Source organism: Lathamus discolor, chromosome 1 (genome assembly GCF_037157495.1).
Source record: "Lathamus discolor isolate bLatDis1 chromosome 1, bLatDis1.hap1, whole genome shotgun sequence".
NCBI lineage: Eukaryota > Metazoa > Chordata > Aves > Psittaciformes > Psittacidae > Lathamus > Lathamus discolor.
The window spans coordinates 83,193,461-83,211,256 of record NC_088884.1 but is presented as its reverse complement, the minus strand read 5'-3'; the positions used below and the strand labels follow the sequence as shown (position 1 = coordinate 83,211,256).

The 17,796-nt window shown below is 39.3% G+C and overlaps 1 protein-coding gene across 1 annotated transcript in view; it reads right to left on the bottom strand.

Annotated features, from left to right (window-relative positions):
• PIK3C2G (phosphatidylinositol-4-phosphate 3-kinase catalytic subunit type 2 gamma) overlaps nucleotides 1-17,796 on the bottom strand; it is a 215,197-nt gene that overhangs the window by 39,668 nt on the left and 157,733 nt on the right. Inside the window, exons 28-30 of the mRNA XM_065683405.1 lie at nucleotides 10,250-10,442; nucleotides 9,550-9,671; nucleotides 3,727-3,835 (exon numbers count right to left, since the gene is read on the bottom strand). Coding sequence (XP_065539477.1) covers nucleotides 3,727-3,835; nucleotides 9,550-9,671; nucleotides 10,250-10,442 — 424 coding nt within the window. The remainder of the gene's footprint in view (nucleotides 1-3,726; nucleotides 3,836-9,549; nucleotides 9,672-10,249; nucleotides 10,443-17,796) is intronic.

Genomic DNA, 17,796 nt, shown 5'->3' with positions numbered 1-17,796 from the left:
TGGCGGCATCACTTGGTTGTTCTGCCATTTATTTAATGAAGCAAAACTCCAGATGTCTAAGCACTGTTGAGCATATTGTCTTGCTGATCTAGAAGACCCAGGCACTTCAGTGCAGTCAGCAATGGTGCATCTGGTACAAAGCTAAATATTCTTACAGTGTGATCACACATATTGCCACTGTTTTGGGAGTAGTAGAATGAAACTAAAAAAGGTGCTGAAACCTGCTTTTGATCCTGTCCTAAATGACTCATTATGACAATGAAGGCACATCAAGTTTTGCATTTTAGTGACTGATATGATAAACATAGCTTGTTGTTCAGGTGTATAATCTGGTAGTGTAGTTATTTATAACCGAGGGTTAACCTGAATTTAGGAAAAGCACTCCTGTTCCAGGCAACTCTTCAATGAATGTCTAAGAGGAAGTCAATGAATGAGGCATATGCATGATGTAAATCTGCTTTGCACAGGATGGGCATGAGCATGTTTAAGCATTTAAAATGGCCCAACAGGAAATCAACTGATGTTTCTGCAATTACTAGATCTGATTTACTAAAAGTGAGAGATAGAGAAAGGTGGCTTTAGCCCCTTAAAGAAGGGTTTAAAGAAACATTTAATTACGTTTGAGCTACAGTGCAAATGAGAAGGCAGCTATTTTCCACTTCTCCTCCTTCATCCAAACCCTTTAGCAGGAAAGGTCAATGACATTCTGATCTGTGCTTAATTATAACACAATTTTCATAATCAGAACTTAGTCTGGACTAAGAAGCATGCACTTAAGGCATGACTGGGGAAGGAATTTGGATACAATTCACTTTTCTCTTTATTTCTAGGATTTTTAATTACTTGATTGGTAGAACCAAGCATGTAGTCAACCTTGTATGGACTGGACAAGCCTTTTCAGAGCTGAAAACTGTGTAGTCAATCAGGGTAATGTGTTTACAGTGATAGCAAGCATATTTTATAATGAAATAAAGGCTTTTCTTTCCATCTCAGACAAGACTCCAGCATACTGTACAGCTACAATACAGCTAGAAGACCCAACAGGCATAATTCAGCAGAAAGGAATGACTGTGTCAAGAGAGTAAAGGGAACACTGTTCTAGAGGCACCTGCTCTTACAACATTTCTTCACAAATTTCTCACTTATTTATTCCTACGTAGTTTTACTATTTCATAGGAATGACAGTTTGGTAACGCTTGAGAACAGACAACTCACTCAATGGTTTCAGTCATGCTCCCAAGCATTTTGAGAAAAAGGACAAAGTTGACTGCAAAGTTGTCCAAGGCACAAAAAGAGACAAAATAATTGTATTTATTTTTATCAAGAAAGCCTCCTCGCTTGGCCTTCTGCTCACAGTAAAACCACAAGGGCACCATGACACTTCTAATAGCGTCATACCAAAGAGAAAAGTAAAAAAGGAAGCCTTCAGTTTGGAACACAAAGGAAATTACCCACTGACTGTTCTCCTTGTTCTAAGTGGGTCAGAACACGTCAGTATTTTCTAAATTTCTCTTCTCTCCCAGCAGGAGAAGCATGTTGAAGTAAAAATAATGATTCAATGTTTGTCAAGTATCAATAACTTTAAAGGTTATCATCTGGAATTGCAGGTTAGCTGCATGGTGGTAAGCAAGATGATTTCCTGCATGCAATAGCACTTTACAAATAGAAACAATCTACTTATTACTCCATTCATTATCGTGCCCTCCAAGTCCAGCACAGCAGCAGCTGTGGAACTGCACAAAATTGTTTTCATCTCCTCATGGTTCAGCACTATACGCTGGACTGGAATGGTTTTCAACAGCTGCTTAGTCCATCATGTTTGAGTAGCCCCACTGTGCTGGTTGAGATCCACACCAGTGTATGTGCCCAGTACATCTGTTCACAGCTCCCTCTGAATATCCTATTTGTGGTTGCACCCCAGTGTCCCTGCAGCAATGGGCTGGGAGAACTTACCCAGCTATGAGTGCATCCTGCAGGACCATAGGGGAGGAAAGCATTAGGAAGCCCATTGCAAAGCAGCATGCTCTGGCTGATTACTAGCCCATTCACAGACCATGGAGCAGGAGAAAGAGAGCTTCTGCGTGTGACTGGGAAATGTTTTTATTATTATCCCAGGGTTTTAAGCAGTCTAATTTTTCATCTGTGGATTAGGTTTCTACACAGCAGTGCTTGGCCCAAATTGAAAATCCATGTACCTTACAGCAGCCCAGACACACAGCAGAAGATACAGAGCCCTTCATTTCTAGGTCACTGGCTTATATCAGTTTTTCCTCAGCTGTGACCAAAGGGCGCTAATGTAAAATAAACCCACAACCCTAATGTGAGTGACAGAAATTGCACAACAATTTACCCCAGCTCATGCAGTTTATCTGGCAAGATCAGTCAAGGGAGCCAAGCACCCAAGCCAGCTGTCCATACCAAATTAGTTATAACTCTGTGAGACAGATATTATCTATCCTCTTTGGAAATCTTAATTTCAACTCAGGGCATAGAATTTATATTCATATTAATAAAAACCCTCCTGTTTGTTTCACATATGGACAATTTGCTCTTTAATCTCCATTACGCAGTCACAGCTGGGAAATTTATATAGTTAGGCAGTAAACATTTTTCTCCTCCTGCAAGATATTTGAAATTTTGGAGAAAGACCATGCTGTCATACCCTCTTTTGGCATCCCGGACTGTTTACACTGTTAAACCAAACCAGTCCCAGTTTGTGCTATGGCCCTGAGGCCACAGGACATGACATGGCTCACCTGGCAGTGGACCAAGCTCTGCTAACATGCCAACAATGACACAGCAGGGTCAATGCATGAGCTTTGTGCCTTGGCTCCCTTGAGCTTACCCACCTCTGTGTAAGCCTAGGACCTAATGTAAAACACTGTTTTGGTTTTTTGCCTGCCTGTCTGACAGCTTTCCTGACAATGGTTGATTGCTGGAAGATGCTCTTTTCTCTCAGATCCTCCTGTCGTTCTCAGTAATTTCCAAACTGATGCAGTGTAATGATTTAACATCCTCCTGGCTTGTATGGTGCCTGTTAGTTGCTCTCAGTTGTGGCTTTTATGATGTGAGGTGCATAAGGCTTTGTCCTGGGCCAGGAAATGAAGAGTCAGTGTTTGATACCCTTTCAACTTTCCATTTTGAAACAGGAGGAGTCCATCAAATCTCAGAAAACAATAAAGAATAAAAAATGAGAAGACACCAATTTTATGGGAACACAATGTATCATTCTGATAGCATTGAAACATTCTGATTTTGGTCTTATGTCTGCAATACAATTTCTTCTACATGTTAACTAAATTTTGAAATGAAGGGTATTTCAGGGCTGAAAGAATGGAACTTTTCATTTTAAAACTGTCAAAATCAGACTTTTCAATATTTTAAAACTTACTCCTTTTTTAGACATTACATTCAGCAGAACCTACTCCTTTACTGTCAGAAATTCAGTGAATCACTACTTTTGAATGGCAGCAAAAGAAGAGAAGTTTTTCTGAAAAATGCCCTGTCAGGTCTAATAAACAATTTTTCAGTCAGTCTTGTCTTTGTGTTAAGTTGTGATGAATGCTACAATGGCTCCATCTCAAAACAGCTGCATTAGAACATATGTCATTTATGTGATTTTTCACTTTTTTTCTTCAAATGAGTCCACTGGAAGCTTTCTAAATCTTTTGGCACAATGCTACTGAAAGTCATATGCAAATAAAACAAAATATAGGAAGTGCTCACGTTAGCCAGTTTCCTGGATCCACTTAATAGCTGCTTCAGATAGAGATTTAAATCCTTCACTCTTTTATGTTCAAGATCTGTAAAAGGTAAATGCCACGAGTAGGGAAACCTGCAAAACAAGAATATTTGTAAGTATAACTCTTGTACTGTATTTGCTGTTAATATTTCCAGCTCTACTTAATAAAGTAAGTTGACAGTTTTTAAGAGATTTTGCAGGTAGGGCAGGGGACATGTACAGTGTCCAGAGGACTGTTTACCCTCTGACTCTGGTTCTTCCAATAATTTGCTGATATTCTGTTTCATACTGTACCACTTTTTCTGTCTAAATCATTAATTAAAAAAATAAAGATTCAAACCCCCCAAAAGGCACTTATTTGCATTTCATGGCATTTAATAACTCTAAATAATTGGCCTTTTATGATCCCAGGAAACCACTACCCTCCTATTTTTTACACCATGAACAGCACAAGAGATCTCTAATCTCAGCCCAGGACTCGTGCTATGCAAACTCTCACCATACAATATCGAATACCAAAGCCTTACAGTAATAATGTGACATTTTACGAATATGTCACTGCTTGCTATTTTACCTCAGCTATTTAGATTATGGATAAGTTTTTCAGAGCAGGTCCCTGATCTCATATGTAATTTCGGAAGCCAGTATTATAAAAACAATATATGAAAACAAGTGATTTTCACAAAATCAAAATCAATCCCAACAAAAGCAATAATAATAATAATAATAATAATAATGTTCCTGCTGAATTTTATTAATTTAATTTCAGTTTAGTAAATAAACCACATAATCATAGAATGGCCTTACGTCAATTTTCAAAGGATTTGGTATTTGACAACGCCAAAACCTCACTTTTTCATTTTTTTTATTTTTTTTTTTTACTTGAATCATATTTTTGCATTTTACTTGCTGCTAGCTTCCATACAGAATCATAGAAATCATAAAATGGTCAGGGCTGGAAAGGGCCTTAAGATCATCTAGTTCCAACCCACGTCATGGGCAGGGACATCTCACACTAAACCAGGTCACCCAAGGCTCTGTCCAAGCTGGATGTGAACACCGCCAGGGATGGAGCATTCACAGCCTCCCTGGACAACCCATTCCAGTGCCTCACTACCCTTACAGTAAAGAACTTCCTCCTTATATCCAATCTAAACTTCCGCTGTTTAAGTTTTAACCCATTACCCCTTGTCCTGTCACTACAGTCCCTGACAAAGAGTCCCTCCCCAGCATCCCTATAGGCCCCCTTCAGGTACTGGAAGGCTGCTATGAGGTCTCCACGCAGCCTTCTCTTCTCCAGGCTGAACAGCCCCAGCTTTCTCAACCTGTCTTCATACGGGAGGTGCTCCAGCCCCCTGATCATCCTCGTGGCCCTCCTCTGGACTTGTTCCAGCAGTTCCATGTCCTTTTTATGTTGAGGACACCAGAACTGCACACAATACTCCAGGTGAGGTCTCACAAGAGCAGAGTAGAGGGGCAGGATCACCGCTTTCGACCTGCTGGTCACACTCCTTTTGATGCAGCCCAGGATACGGTTGGTCTTCGGGCTGCAAGTGCACGCTGAAGCTGGCTCATGCTCATTTTCTCATCAACCAACACTCCCAAGTCCTTCTCTGCAGGGCTGCTCTGAATCTCTTCTTTGCCCAGCCTCTAGTTGTGCCGGGGATTGCTCTGACCCAGGTGTAGGACCTTGCACTTGGCATGGTTAAACTTCATAAGGTTGGCATAAGCCCACCTCACAAGCATGTTGAGGTCCCTCTGGATGGCACCTCTTCCCTGCAGCGTATTAGCCGGACCACACAGCTTGGTGTCATCGGCGAACTTGCCGAGGGCGCACTCGATCTCACTGTCCATGTCACTGACATGTATTGGTCCCAACACCAACCCCTGAGGGATACCACCAGTTACTGTTTTCCAACTGGACATTGAGCCATTGACCACAACTCTTTGTGTGCGGCCATCCAGACAGTTCTTTATCCACCGAGTGGTCCATCCATCAAATTGATGCCTCTGCAATTTAGAGACAAGGATGTCGTGTGGGCCAGTGTTGAACAATTTGCACAAGCCCAGGTAGATGACACCAACTGCTCTACCCCTGTCCATTAGTTCTGTATTCCCATCATAGAAGGTCATCCAATTGGTCAGGCAGGATTTCCCCTTAGTGATCTCATGCTGGCTGTCACCAGTCACCTTGTTTTTTCCATGTGCCTTAGCATGCTTTCCAGGAGAATCTGCTCCAAGATTTTGCCAGGCACAGAGGTGAGACTGACTGGTTTGTAGTTCCCTGGGTCTTCCATTTTCCCCTTCTTGAAAATGGGGGTTATCTTTCCTTTTTCCCAGTTGTTTTTAGAGACAATGCACATTAGATAAATCAAAAGGTTAGATTTTTAACAATACACACAATCAATGCATATTAACCTTGCCCTGAAAAGAAGTATATTTCTCTCAGGTTGAAGGACCATTAGAAAAGTTATGTGCTAAATTGCATGTAATGGATTTTGTGATATGGATTGGTTTTACTGGGGTTCATAACTAATATTATGCTTTATGTCCTCTACTCTTGTGTGAAATAGAAAGGTGGAAGTTTTGATCTAGGTGTGTTTCACGTTATACCACTACTGTAAATAGTTAACCATGTCTTGTTTACAACCTTGTTTATCCACTTGATCTCAAGAGATCCCTGGAGGCTTCAGACAAATGACTAAAGAGCCTTGTAGCATGCAATATACTGAAAAGAGACATTTGGCCAGTCTTTTGAAAGGCAACTATGTAATACTGTGCAGAAGAACTGCTATGTATTTTACAATTAATAAAGCAAAGGGGGCAGGATGATAGCAGCATATTGTATGTATGTATGACCTCTTGATTATTTTTGCCTATATCACTGAAAGATCAGGGCACAGCTAGGCACTGTACAAATGAATATTAAGAGGCAATTCTTGCTTAACAAAATTACAGTGGCAGGACACGTAATGAGGGAGAGGAAGTCATATGACCCAGGACCATGACATATATGAGTCGCACAGATAAAAATAGAGCCCAGGTCATTTGGCACACATGGATAGCCTGTGAATGTTCTGGGTTCCTCTGGGGCACAAAAAGGGCTTCTTTCAAGAGATGGAAGGGAGGATCTGTTTGGAAGCAGCCTAAAATTAATTAGGCTGTATAACACAAAGAGAGGACTCCGGCTGTAAAATGTAGGCCCTCAGGAGATGCAACCTTAGCACAGTGGCCAAACAGAGGACAGAGAAACTGCGGACTGACAGTGCCAATAACTCAGCTGCAGTGAAGGACAATAGGAACCTTCTTCAAAAGGCCTTCATGCTTTTGCTGAATTATGCCTTTGGCTGAAACTGACTTTGCACTTGTGAACAGACTTGTGTCAGAAAAGGTTAATTTCCCAAGATGACTTTGAGCTTTGTATCTACCTTAAACAGATCAGAAAAGCATAAACTTGCACCACGCACAGTCATCCTACATAGCGGATTCTATTTCCTACTTAGCAGCTTGAAGAACATCTTGTGCTCATCAAGCTAATAAGTAAATTATGTCACTTAAATGCTTGGTTGGGTGAAAAGATTTTTGGCTTTTAAAAAACATTAACTGAACACAATTAATACTCTGAAACAAATAAGAGGAAAGGTGCTAAAGTGCAAGGGCTTGCTTGGGGCAATTGTGCTTTGACTTATAAAAATGGGCTGAACGTTTACACATCAATAGCAAAATTTCACACACGGAGCTTTTGACATCAGTTTTTTGAGATATAGCCAGTATTTAGTACTTGTATGAAGTATCCTTATATTGCGTGATAATGAGATGTCTCCTCCTAATGAGACATGAAAAAATACAATTTCACGAATCAATACAAAGCAGTAACCAAATAATTTCTTTTAGCAGTTCTAATTATTCTAGCAATTTCAGATATTTTCCTTTTAAATAATACATCTTCAAACTGCTCTTGTGGTTACATTATGGAACAAGGCTTTTTCCTTCCTTTGAAGTATCTGGCATTGGCCAGAACTGGAGCTTTGCAATGCAGACAAAATTTCTGATGTGATATGTCAGTTTCAGTAATAACTTCCTATAAACTAATAAATTTCTTTATTGTTAGAATAAAAACTGGAATACATGAAAAGCCTCAAACCGACAAAGTTCTATTAGAAAACAGATAAAAACTTTTAAGTTAAAGAGCATACATATAAAGAAACATCATAAAATGAATTACTTTAACACGGTCTTGGGGAAAGATCACACAGTGACAGGTTACTGCTGGGACTGAATTATGGCAATAAAGCTCTGGAGCTCTTAGACACGGCTTTGGTATACTCAGATTAACCCTCTGTAAGTTCTGGAACTATCTTTTGCAGTGAAAATGTTGTGAGGGATTTTATTAAATCTGAAAAATGGCTGGTACTAATTTTCAAATTCATTACAGGGTTTCTGAGGTTTATGTGTTTCTAAAAAGAAATATATTTTCCTTTAAAGGGCTTTCTCACCACAGGAAAAAAATCATAAATAGGTACTTGTTAAGCATTTTATTTTACAACTTAATAGTTAGCTTGCAAATATCTCCAAATCAAACTCATGATTCTAGCACTTCCAGTGTTTAGTGAAATTACAATTCTCTCCAGCTGCTTCAAAACATTTCATGTGAGCCAGTCATAAGAAGTCAAACTGAAGACAATTAAAATCCCCCTCAGGCAGGAAAAAGTTCCTCTAGAATTAACTAACCTGAAACCATTTATGTGGATGACTCTCACAAGCTTGGGGGGATATAAAATTTGGGTCTGAATTTCGTGGACTTTATTTTTTAAGTCAAAACCATATTGCTTGTGGCTATTTACTTCAGGTCAAACCTCTAAGATCTTTCTATTTTTCAAGCCTATCACTTGAATCTCAGCTTGGTTCAAGTGAACTGCTTGTCCTCTTGGCCAGCTTTATGTTTTATTGTAGATTAAGCTTGAAGAGGACCTTGTATCAGGCAAGACAGCATGACTGTTTAAGAGAGGACTACTTTGTTCCCAGTGGTCTATGCAGTAAAATGTATATGATATTTGCAGAACATATAACTCCACTTGTATTACCAAAGCCATGGACAGTCATTACATAAGGCAAAGCTGTTTTACATAAGACAGAAAGAAACTGTGGGACTCGCTGTCTCAGGAAACTGAAGAAATAAGTCTCAGAATATGAAAAGCAGGAATAGACATGCACATGGCTAAAATGCAACATTCAGAATTATTACAACTAATGATAGCATAATTTTCAAGAGATACTAATCTGAATGATGCAAGGCACAAAGTATCAGGGTTTGGGGCCAGGATAAGATTATTACATATTTCTCAGCTGGGAAGTATGTGCATCTTTTTGATCATGCCTGCCAGTGTCAGAGACTGGTTTGTTTCTGTTCCAACCCACTGTGAACATTCATACATTGCTTTAATAGATAGATTTTGCTATGAGTTTTGATCGGCATCATGCAGAAAATAAAAACTATTAGAAGCCCTACTGGTGTTTAATGAAGTCAATACCCCTTACCCTTTTATTTCAGGAATAGCTGTGTCAGGTGCAAGCTGTTTCCCCCCTCTCATCCCATTAAAAAAAGAACAATAAAATATATAAAAGTTAGACTGTCACAATGGCCTATGATTCAGTTTCTTCTGGGACTGAATAGAAGGCTTGATAGAATATGTCACATTGCCTTTGTGTTTCTAAAAATATGCCTGCTATACATTTCTCACATTTTCATCTGTGCACAGAGAGAAGCACTAAATAGCAGAATAACATCCCCTAATATGCTGCCTTACTCTGGGAGGGCACACGATGGAAATTGCTTCTGGAGATGGCTGTGAAGTTCGGAGAACTGGTCAAATGATTTTTCCACAAAAGTGACCACATTGCAGGTCTGTACCACCTGGACGAGGTATAGCTGTATTGGAGAAAAGGGAGAGACCGAAAAGAGAAATGATAAGAGAGGTACATTAAAAAAAAAAAAAATGTACATGAGAAAATATAAGGTGATTTTAACAAAGAAAAACCTTTCTTTAATATAGTGCCAAGTTCCAGAGAATTCAGTTTGTAATTTATAGTCTTTGCTGCATAGAAAGAGAAACTTGCCTGGATAGCATACAACTCAAACACTGAAAGATCACTGCAGTGTGTGAAAACTAATAGTGCACCATTAAAGCATCATATAACAGCCTCCTATTTCTATTAGGCTTCCTAATTTTGTGCCATGCTTTCCTTCTGGATGCTTTAATTAGCTCTTGATTTATTTTTCACTATAGGGCATGAACTGCTCTCCTTAATGGCTCCCTGCTAATAGCTAACTGCCTGGTGTTCTTTTTCTCCTGTAGATCATTGCTTATGGAATTGCTGCTCATCCTGTGATCCTTTTAACATGGCACAAGCACATCTTCTATAAAGGAGGAAGGGGAGTACATAAGCTCACAGAAGAGTCATTAAAGACCAAGGCAAATGAGGGCAAGCAAAAAACATGATACATACAGGGTCAGACTTTTTGTTGAACCCCAAAATGGTGGCTCTTGCGATTGACTTCTCTGCATTCAACATCATCCACTCTTGGGGGACAGTCTCTGGAGCTGGAGGCTTTGCAGAGCCTGTCACTGACATCTGTACAAGCGTGTGGATCAAGTTATTGAGTTTAACAGGAAAGCACTCCAAACTTTCCTTTATTTTCCTGAAGGACAAACAAACAAAAGAGGTATTATTTATGGATATTTTGTTTTCATTCCTTGATCTTCAGTTTCCTGGGATGTGAGAACCAAAAAAACCCCTAAATTTTGAAACCTACATTGCACAAACATGTACCCCTGTACACGCCAGTCATTGGTATTGGCAGCAATACAGCATATCTAGCTTTTGAACTCTACTGCTTAAAGGAGTTCTCTTGCCATAGCCTATCTCATGGCTTATGTTGGGGTAGTTATTCCTCATGAGCTGGGTACCGTCAGCCTTCTTTCGGACAACAGATGCAGACAGAACATTTCCATATGTGTTTTGACAAGTTCCAGGACAACAACGTGTGTTCACTTTGACAGGTAGGAGAGAGTTCTCTAGCACTAACCTCACATGGACTTACACGTGCTTGCGCAAGGCTCTTGCATCCAATTTCTGATTTAGCTGTGCATGATGTGTTGCTAAATCCTCTGCCCAGTTCTTAAATGCTCTATCCCTGTGGAGCTGCTTATGATGAAAAAAGCAGTAGAGAGGAATATTCTCCCCCTATCTATCCCTCATCTCACCCCTGTGAAAGGGGTGCCAGAACACACTTCTCATTTCCTGGAGTTTTAAAATCCTTCATCAGAAAAGACACAATAGATAAAAAAATAACTAGATATACATGTAGATATGTACTGCAGATGTGTTTTAACATCAAAGTGAACTCAAGAAATAGCACTGGAAGACAATCACTGGTCTTTGAAGAGTAAGATGTAGCACTCATTAGAAAACACTTGCCCTCCTGAATTCAGTTGCTGGTTAAGATCTGTTTAACTGTGATGCTAACTTTTTTCTGTTTCCCTGCTTATTTCTACAGCTCTCAGAAGATATTCTGGATAGTTTCTGATGTTAAAGAACAACAGCCCACTAGTTTCAGGCCATACGGCAGGAAACCTTTACCAACTTGCTACAGGTTTTTGTTTTTCTTTTTTATCTTCCAGTTTTGGACTGTATCTAACCAGCTTGCAAGGCTGACAATACCCTTAGCCACCTTCATCATCCCCTGTTCAGAGCTGACTGTTCAAAATGACTGTTCAAAGCCCTGTTCAAAATGACTCACCTGTCATTTAAACTAAATTCTTATCTCAAATTCAATTTAAATTCTTATTCATGGTTTTCTGTGAGTGGGTGGGATTGCTTACTGTAATCAATTGAAATCAACTCCATTCATCACATTAGCCTAATTTTCATGATCTCTGACGTTCTGGCTAAAGTCTGTAGCTTCATAGACGCAACTGCACCTAAAAGAACATCCTACCTGCAGACAGGTCCCCAGCCTGCCTCCCTCCTCTCCCCCCACTTGAGATCTCATTCAAAATACTGTGTGAATTTATCATACACCAAATAGGCGTACCAAACTGAGGAAAGATGCATGTGTTTTTCTTAACGTAACAGGAGGAAAGGTATCTTTGAATTGATTCCGTTAATTATCTTAATTATTAATTACATTCTCCAGAAACACAAACACAGAGACTATTTAATAAATGACACAAATTGACACTCAAATGGAAAACAAGAAAACAAATCTCATTTCAAAATATTAGTACAGAGTCAATTTAGTGCTGAATAATTAGGTTGGATTTGTGGTGAACTTTCTCCTATGTATTTAATTTCATGCTTAGTTTAAACACTTCCTAAGTCACCAAGACATGATTTAGGCTATAGAATCTGCAACTGGGCTGCATTATAGCAAAGCACCTAGGGAATTTGCAAAATTAGTATAAAAGGCATGTTAACTTTGTAGCTAAATACAGTGCATTCTAATTTGCCTAAAGCAGGCCTCAGCTTATAAACTAGTATTAATTCAGACATCATCACTGTGCAGAGCAGCTGATATCAGAATACCACTATTTTTTCCATGGGTCCATTAAGCTTCTAAAATACTTTTAACACCCAGGTTGCTAATGGCATACTTTAAACCTAAACAGAGGCTTTTCTTGTCATTGTTGCAGATTTTCCCTGTGAGTGAATTTAATAATTACATTTAAAATAAAATAAAAACAGAAGTATATGTCGTTTTCTCCCTCTCTTGTTATTCAGTTTTCTCTGTATGTTGTCCTCTATCTTAGAATAGAAAACACTCAGCAATCCTTACGTCATGTTATCAACAAAGAATTGAAAAGGCCTCTGCTATTCTGATGACATCTCAGAGCATGTCTTAACAGCGAGGTAGAACAACTCTATTATGGTTCTCTGCACTTACCTTCAAGGCAAACTGGCTTAAGGAAACCCTCTTTCCAACAGCCTCCAAAAAGCTGGTTGCTAACTACATGTCAAACAGTGGGGTACATCAACTGCACGTGTCTTTTCTTTTTTAGTTTTGCAGTTCATTTTTGGCATGGATTAGTTCACTGACTCAGTTTATCACATTGTGGTACCTGATTAACCTTTCTGTTAGCATTTTTAAAGTTCATCCTACACATCAGTGGTGGAACTTTCTCCTTGAACTCTTTAAGATCCCCATACACCTTTTCTCTACAGCTGCATTAAGTTTAGCTATAGGAGAAGAAGTTGGTAAGGTCATGGGTATTTGTTGCTGAGATGCTCTTGCTCCCTAGGCCTTTACCATCCCAGTTTTTCATTTATTTTAGAGCCTGCTAGCCCAAGCTGCTTAGAGAATTAGAGCTTAACGGTGGGAGATGGAAAAACTAAAGTGAGCTGTACAAAGGGCATCAAAAGCGCAGCTAAATCAGAAGGACAGAAAACTGCCATTAACTAAAGTAACATTGATTGTGAACAATAACATTGCTAACACAGTTTTCAGGCAGAAAAAGTGGTGGGTTTTTTTTCACATGGCAGTATCTGTTTACCACGTAGATTGGTTCCTGACCTGTTTCTCAGAACAGTGAGTTAAATATGCGGATTATTGAAAAGTAATGACTTTCCACTTTCTACCTGCTGAAGTGACTTTGAATTTCAGATTTGCCTCACAGTCTTTCTACAGGACTGCCAAATTACAGCATCAGGTAAAACACGCACAGACTGGCTGGCTGCTTGTGTAAACAGAGATGTATTAAAGGATTGGCTAGCAGTTTCAAGAATGACTAGTGATAGTTGGTGCCTTGATTTTTAGGACTTAGACATTCTTATGGGACAGGTATCCAGAGGGCTGCTGCTTAGATCTTTTTGGACACACCAGCCTCTCCCCATAGCCTTTTAAAAACACATATAGTCATTATTATTGACTAGTTATCCACATCTTAGTTTTGGTATATATGTAAGAATAAATATTCACCCCAAACTTCAGAATCATTTTCTTTATTGTTCTTGATGGCATCAGACTAATACTCTGATCCCAAGGGCTGAGTACATCAGGCATTCTCCTGCAGCGCATCTTCCAGTCCAGTTTCCCTACCAGTGCTCCCATGTGCCTCTCCCAGGACAGAAGACATTCCTTTCGCCTGAGCTGGTGGCATATGGGATTCATACAACAGTATGAACGCATCAAACAACATAAATTCAAGGAGGATGCCTGCCTTCTATTTCTTTGAAACACTTTATAAATTACTTGAATGTGACTGAAAGAAATTTTAGTACTGTAGTTTTGCCTATGCCCTTTCAGAAGTCACTAGCTTTCAATGGTGTTTCAGCTGTTCCAGAGATTTCTTGCTGGAGTGTCTGCAGCCACCTGAGAAACAGATATTGGCTGATCAGTTTGAGAGTAGCATCATGCTTTGAAAGGAGTTGCTGTGAATTGTCCAGTTTTGCAACTGCAGGCATTTGTGATTTGCATTGCGGATATGCCTGACCTGGCCAATGCTAGGTACCTACCAAACAGTTCTGTTAATAAATAGGTAAAAGCAGCAGCTAACCCACACAGCACTCCCCTCAATCAGGCTGCTGAAGATCATAGAGTCTTAGAATGGTTAGGGTTGGGAAGGGCCTTAAGATCCTCTAGTTCCCACTCTCCTGCCATGGGCAGGGACACATCCTAATATGCAATGGTTCTCTAGTAATTGTCAGATCAACTGTGTATCATCTCTTATTCACAGGTTTCTATGAGTGGGTTAGACTGCATACTGCAATCAACTGAAATCAGCACTATTCATTGCATTAGACTAACTTTAATCCCTTAAAAGTAATTCTAAACATACATCCCTTTACAGGCACATTCAAAATGTCAGCCAGCATGACACACCATGCTGACATTTGCAGACATCTGCAGAAAACAAAGAGGAAATTTATATCCAGAGGTAAGACAGGTTTCCAGTTTCTGGTGAAACTGTGCTGTCAGGGGAAGAGGGAAGGAGGGAGGGGAAAGGATCAAACTGAGTTTCAAGGATCAAACTGAGTTCAGGGCAGATGCTGGAGAGACAACAATGTTTCATTTGGCACTAGGTGCACAGAACTGACAAGCAAACACAGAAACTCTTGTTTAACTCTCAATTGGTGCATTGTTTATCTACGATCTGAGGGTACGACCTTCCAGAAGGCTGTAAGCTGTGAGGCTTAACACTGCTGCTTGTCAGCTCATAACAGTGAACTGACCCTATGTGAGAAGAACACAGTACACAAATGCGACCACAGATTGTTGAACATGCCTTAAATCAAGAATGAGAGTAAAAGGAATTTGGCAAAACACAGAACACTCTACGACACTGAAAGGGGCCAGTACGTTACAGTTCGAACTCCATTAGCATTATTCTGTTGGCTGAAAAGGTGATGGCAAAGAACAAATTAACAGTGTTTTGCCAGGAATATTTGTGATCTTGGTCATAATTTCATGTTACTTTTAAACAACAGTAGAGGCAATGTCAGTATTATTGCTTAAACCAAACTCAGACAATTGTTAAAGGCAACCTATTCCTACAGAAACACAGAGAAATACTGTTCTTGTATTTCCACTAGCAGAAGATTGGGGTTTATAGCAGATATAGTGCATGATTGAATCTGAAAGATTACAATAACTACCTTGTGCTTAGCACAAGAAATAACTTTCTGTTGGCAGTGTTTAACATTCCAATGGCCACACTCCTTGTCCAGAACATTTTAAAAACAATAAAGTGGTTTTGGAATTATGGAGAAAAAGGAGCTACAAATTGCAAAGGATTTGGGAGCTACTGGAGTTATGCTAATAACCAGAAGTTTCAATCTCCTTGGCATTCTAAAGACAGCTTGAAAAGTAGATACAGGAATAAGCTACAGAGTGACCAAGCTACTGAGTGATCATGAGAAGTGCGTAACTGGATTTTTTCTCACCCGGACATCTTGTATAACAAGGAGGTACAGAATATTTTTCTCTAAAGGATGGGAATAAAGATGATATATGTAAAGCTTACAAAAATCTCAACATTTCTGGGTGCAGGTCAGAAAATGCTTTTACAGAGGGATAAGTTCTTCATGGATCTGGCTATCAGGCCTTCCCAAAGTCTTTATCATAGAATCAAAGAATGGTTTGGATTGGAGAAGAACTTAAAGACCACTTAGTTCCAACCCCCTGCCATGGGCAGGGACACCTTCCACTAGGCCTGGTTGCTTGAAGCCCCATTCAACCTGGCCTTGAACACTGCCAAAGATGGGGCAGCCATAGCTTCTCTGGGCAGCCTGTACCAGTGTCTCATCACCCTCACAGTAAAGAACTTCCTAATATCTAACCTAAATCTACCCTTTTTCAGTTTAAAGCCATTCTCCCTTGTCCTATCATCTATCACTACTTGCTCTTACAAAAAGTCCCTTGCCAGCTTCTTTGTAGGCCCTCTTTAGGTACTGGCAGGAATTATTGTATTTATATTATATATATTTAGATTGTATATTTTACAATTTTATTTTGAAAAGCACCTGGATACACTTTCCAGAAGTTAAAATACTACTAAACATGAAGCCTGATGTCCTACCTATGTTCAAACATGTAGAAATGTTAGTTAATAGATGCAGTGAATTAACATAAATTATGTTCAAACATGAATAGACATTAGGAAAAAAAAAAAAGGCCCAAAGAGAAAAGAGATCCATGGAAATTTATGAGCTAATGATAAGAGACTTTCATCTTGCAAATTAGCATACACAATACAAACATACAGTATGACTATTAAAGAATAAAATATGAACCTTAGCAATATCTGACTTTTCTACGTGATGTAATAATCTCTGTGGACAATAACAAATCTATACTTCAGCTTTCCAAAGGAAATTGGAACAATAGCTCTGGAGTTCACAAAAATAATTTTAGCAGAAAATACAGTTTCAAATAACAACAGAGCCCACAGCACTGTACAGATCTTCATTATGATACTAGCTTTGTCAGTAAGCAGGACTTGAATGGCATTTCCACTCTAAAGACCTTCAATTCTTTAACACCAACCCTAGTAAGATATCTAATGGGAAGAAAGATATACTGGCCTCTGAGTTCTACCTATAGTCAATCTGGGCTGAACAGGATTTCCTAACCTTAATATGAACCTCTACTGGCCAACAAAGCACACCGACTCTTCCTACCTCCAAAACAGCACTGAGTAACATCTCCTTAATGCCAGGTGTTATTCCACAAGCTTCGGCTGAGAAAGACTGCAGGCAAATTCCCACTCCAAATTTTCATGTCTCTCACTTCCTTCATCCTAACCTTCAAAACACCACAGCCACCTTGTCCAATTAGCAGAAAGATCATGGAGCTAGAGCTCTGTCCTGAATCCAGCCTTCATCATTAGTCTTCCAGCTAAGCAAGACTGCAGTGATATTAACCCTATCTATAACCTTAGTCCTACCCAACTGAAATACATACGATCCTTTCCACCTCCGGAATAGCACTGGGCACTAGCTCTGAGCTTTGCATGACACTAATGCAATTTTTACTCTCAAGACTCACATTTCCCTGTCTGTTATGTATATCCTAGTCTTTCTTCACTAATTAAATGAATAGGGTTTTTTACCCATGAGAGACAGATACAACCATCTAAACTGTTTGACAGAATCAAGACTTTTACAATTTAATTAGAAACTGCATGTTTCCTGTTTGAAGTGGAAATATAAGTCTGTCATTTGGGAATATGTAAAATTTTAAAGGAAAGGATAAGGTAGGAGTCGACAGTAAATGTGAAGCTGTAATTAATTTTTAAAATAAAACAATCTTGCTAAGGGGCAAAAGTGAAAGCATATGAAGAAACAAGTGTTAAAAGAGAAGGAACTTCTTGCTCTGCTGTGTGTAAAGTAATTGAACAACAGTTTTGTTTGAGAAATTCCTCTTTGTCTTCAAAGAGTCTTCCTTAAACTCTCTAGGCCTCTGTTCCAGCCTTCTCTGAACTTGCTGCGTTAGCTCCTGATTCTAATACACAAAAAGGAAACATGCAAATAACACAATTCAGATCACCCAAAATCTT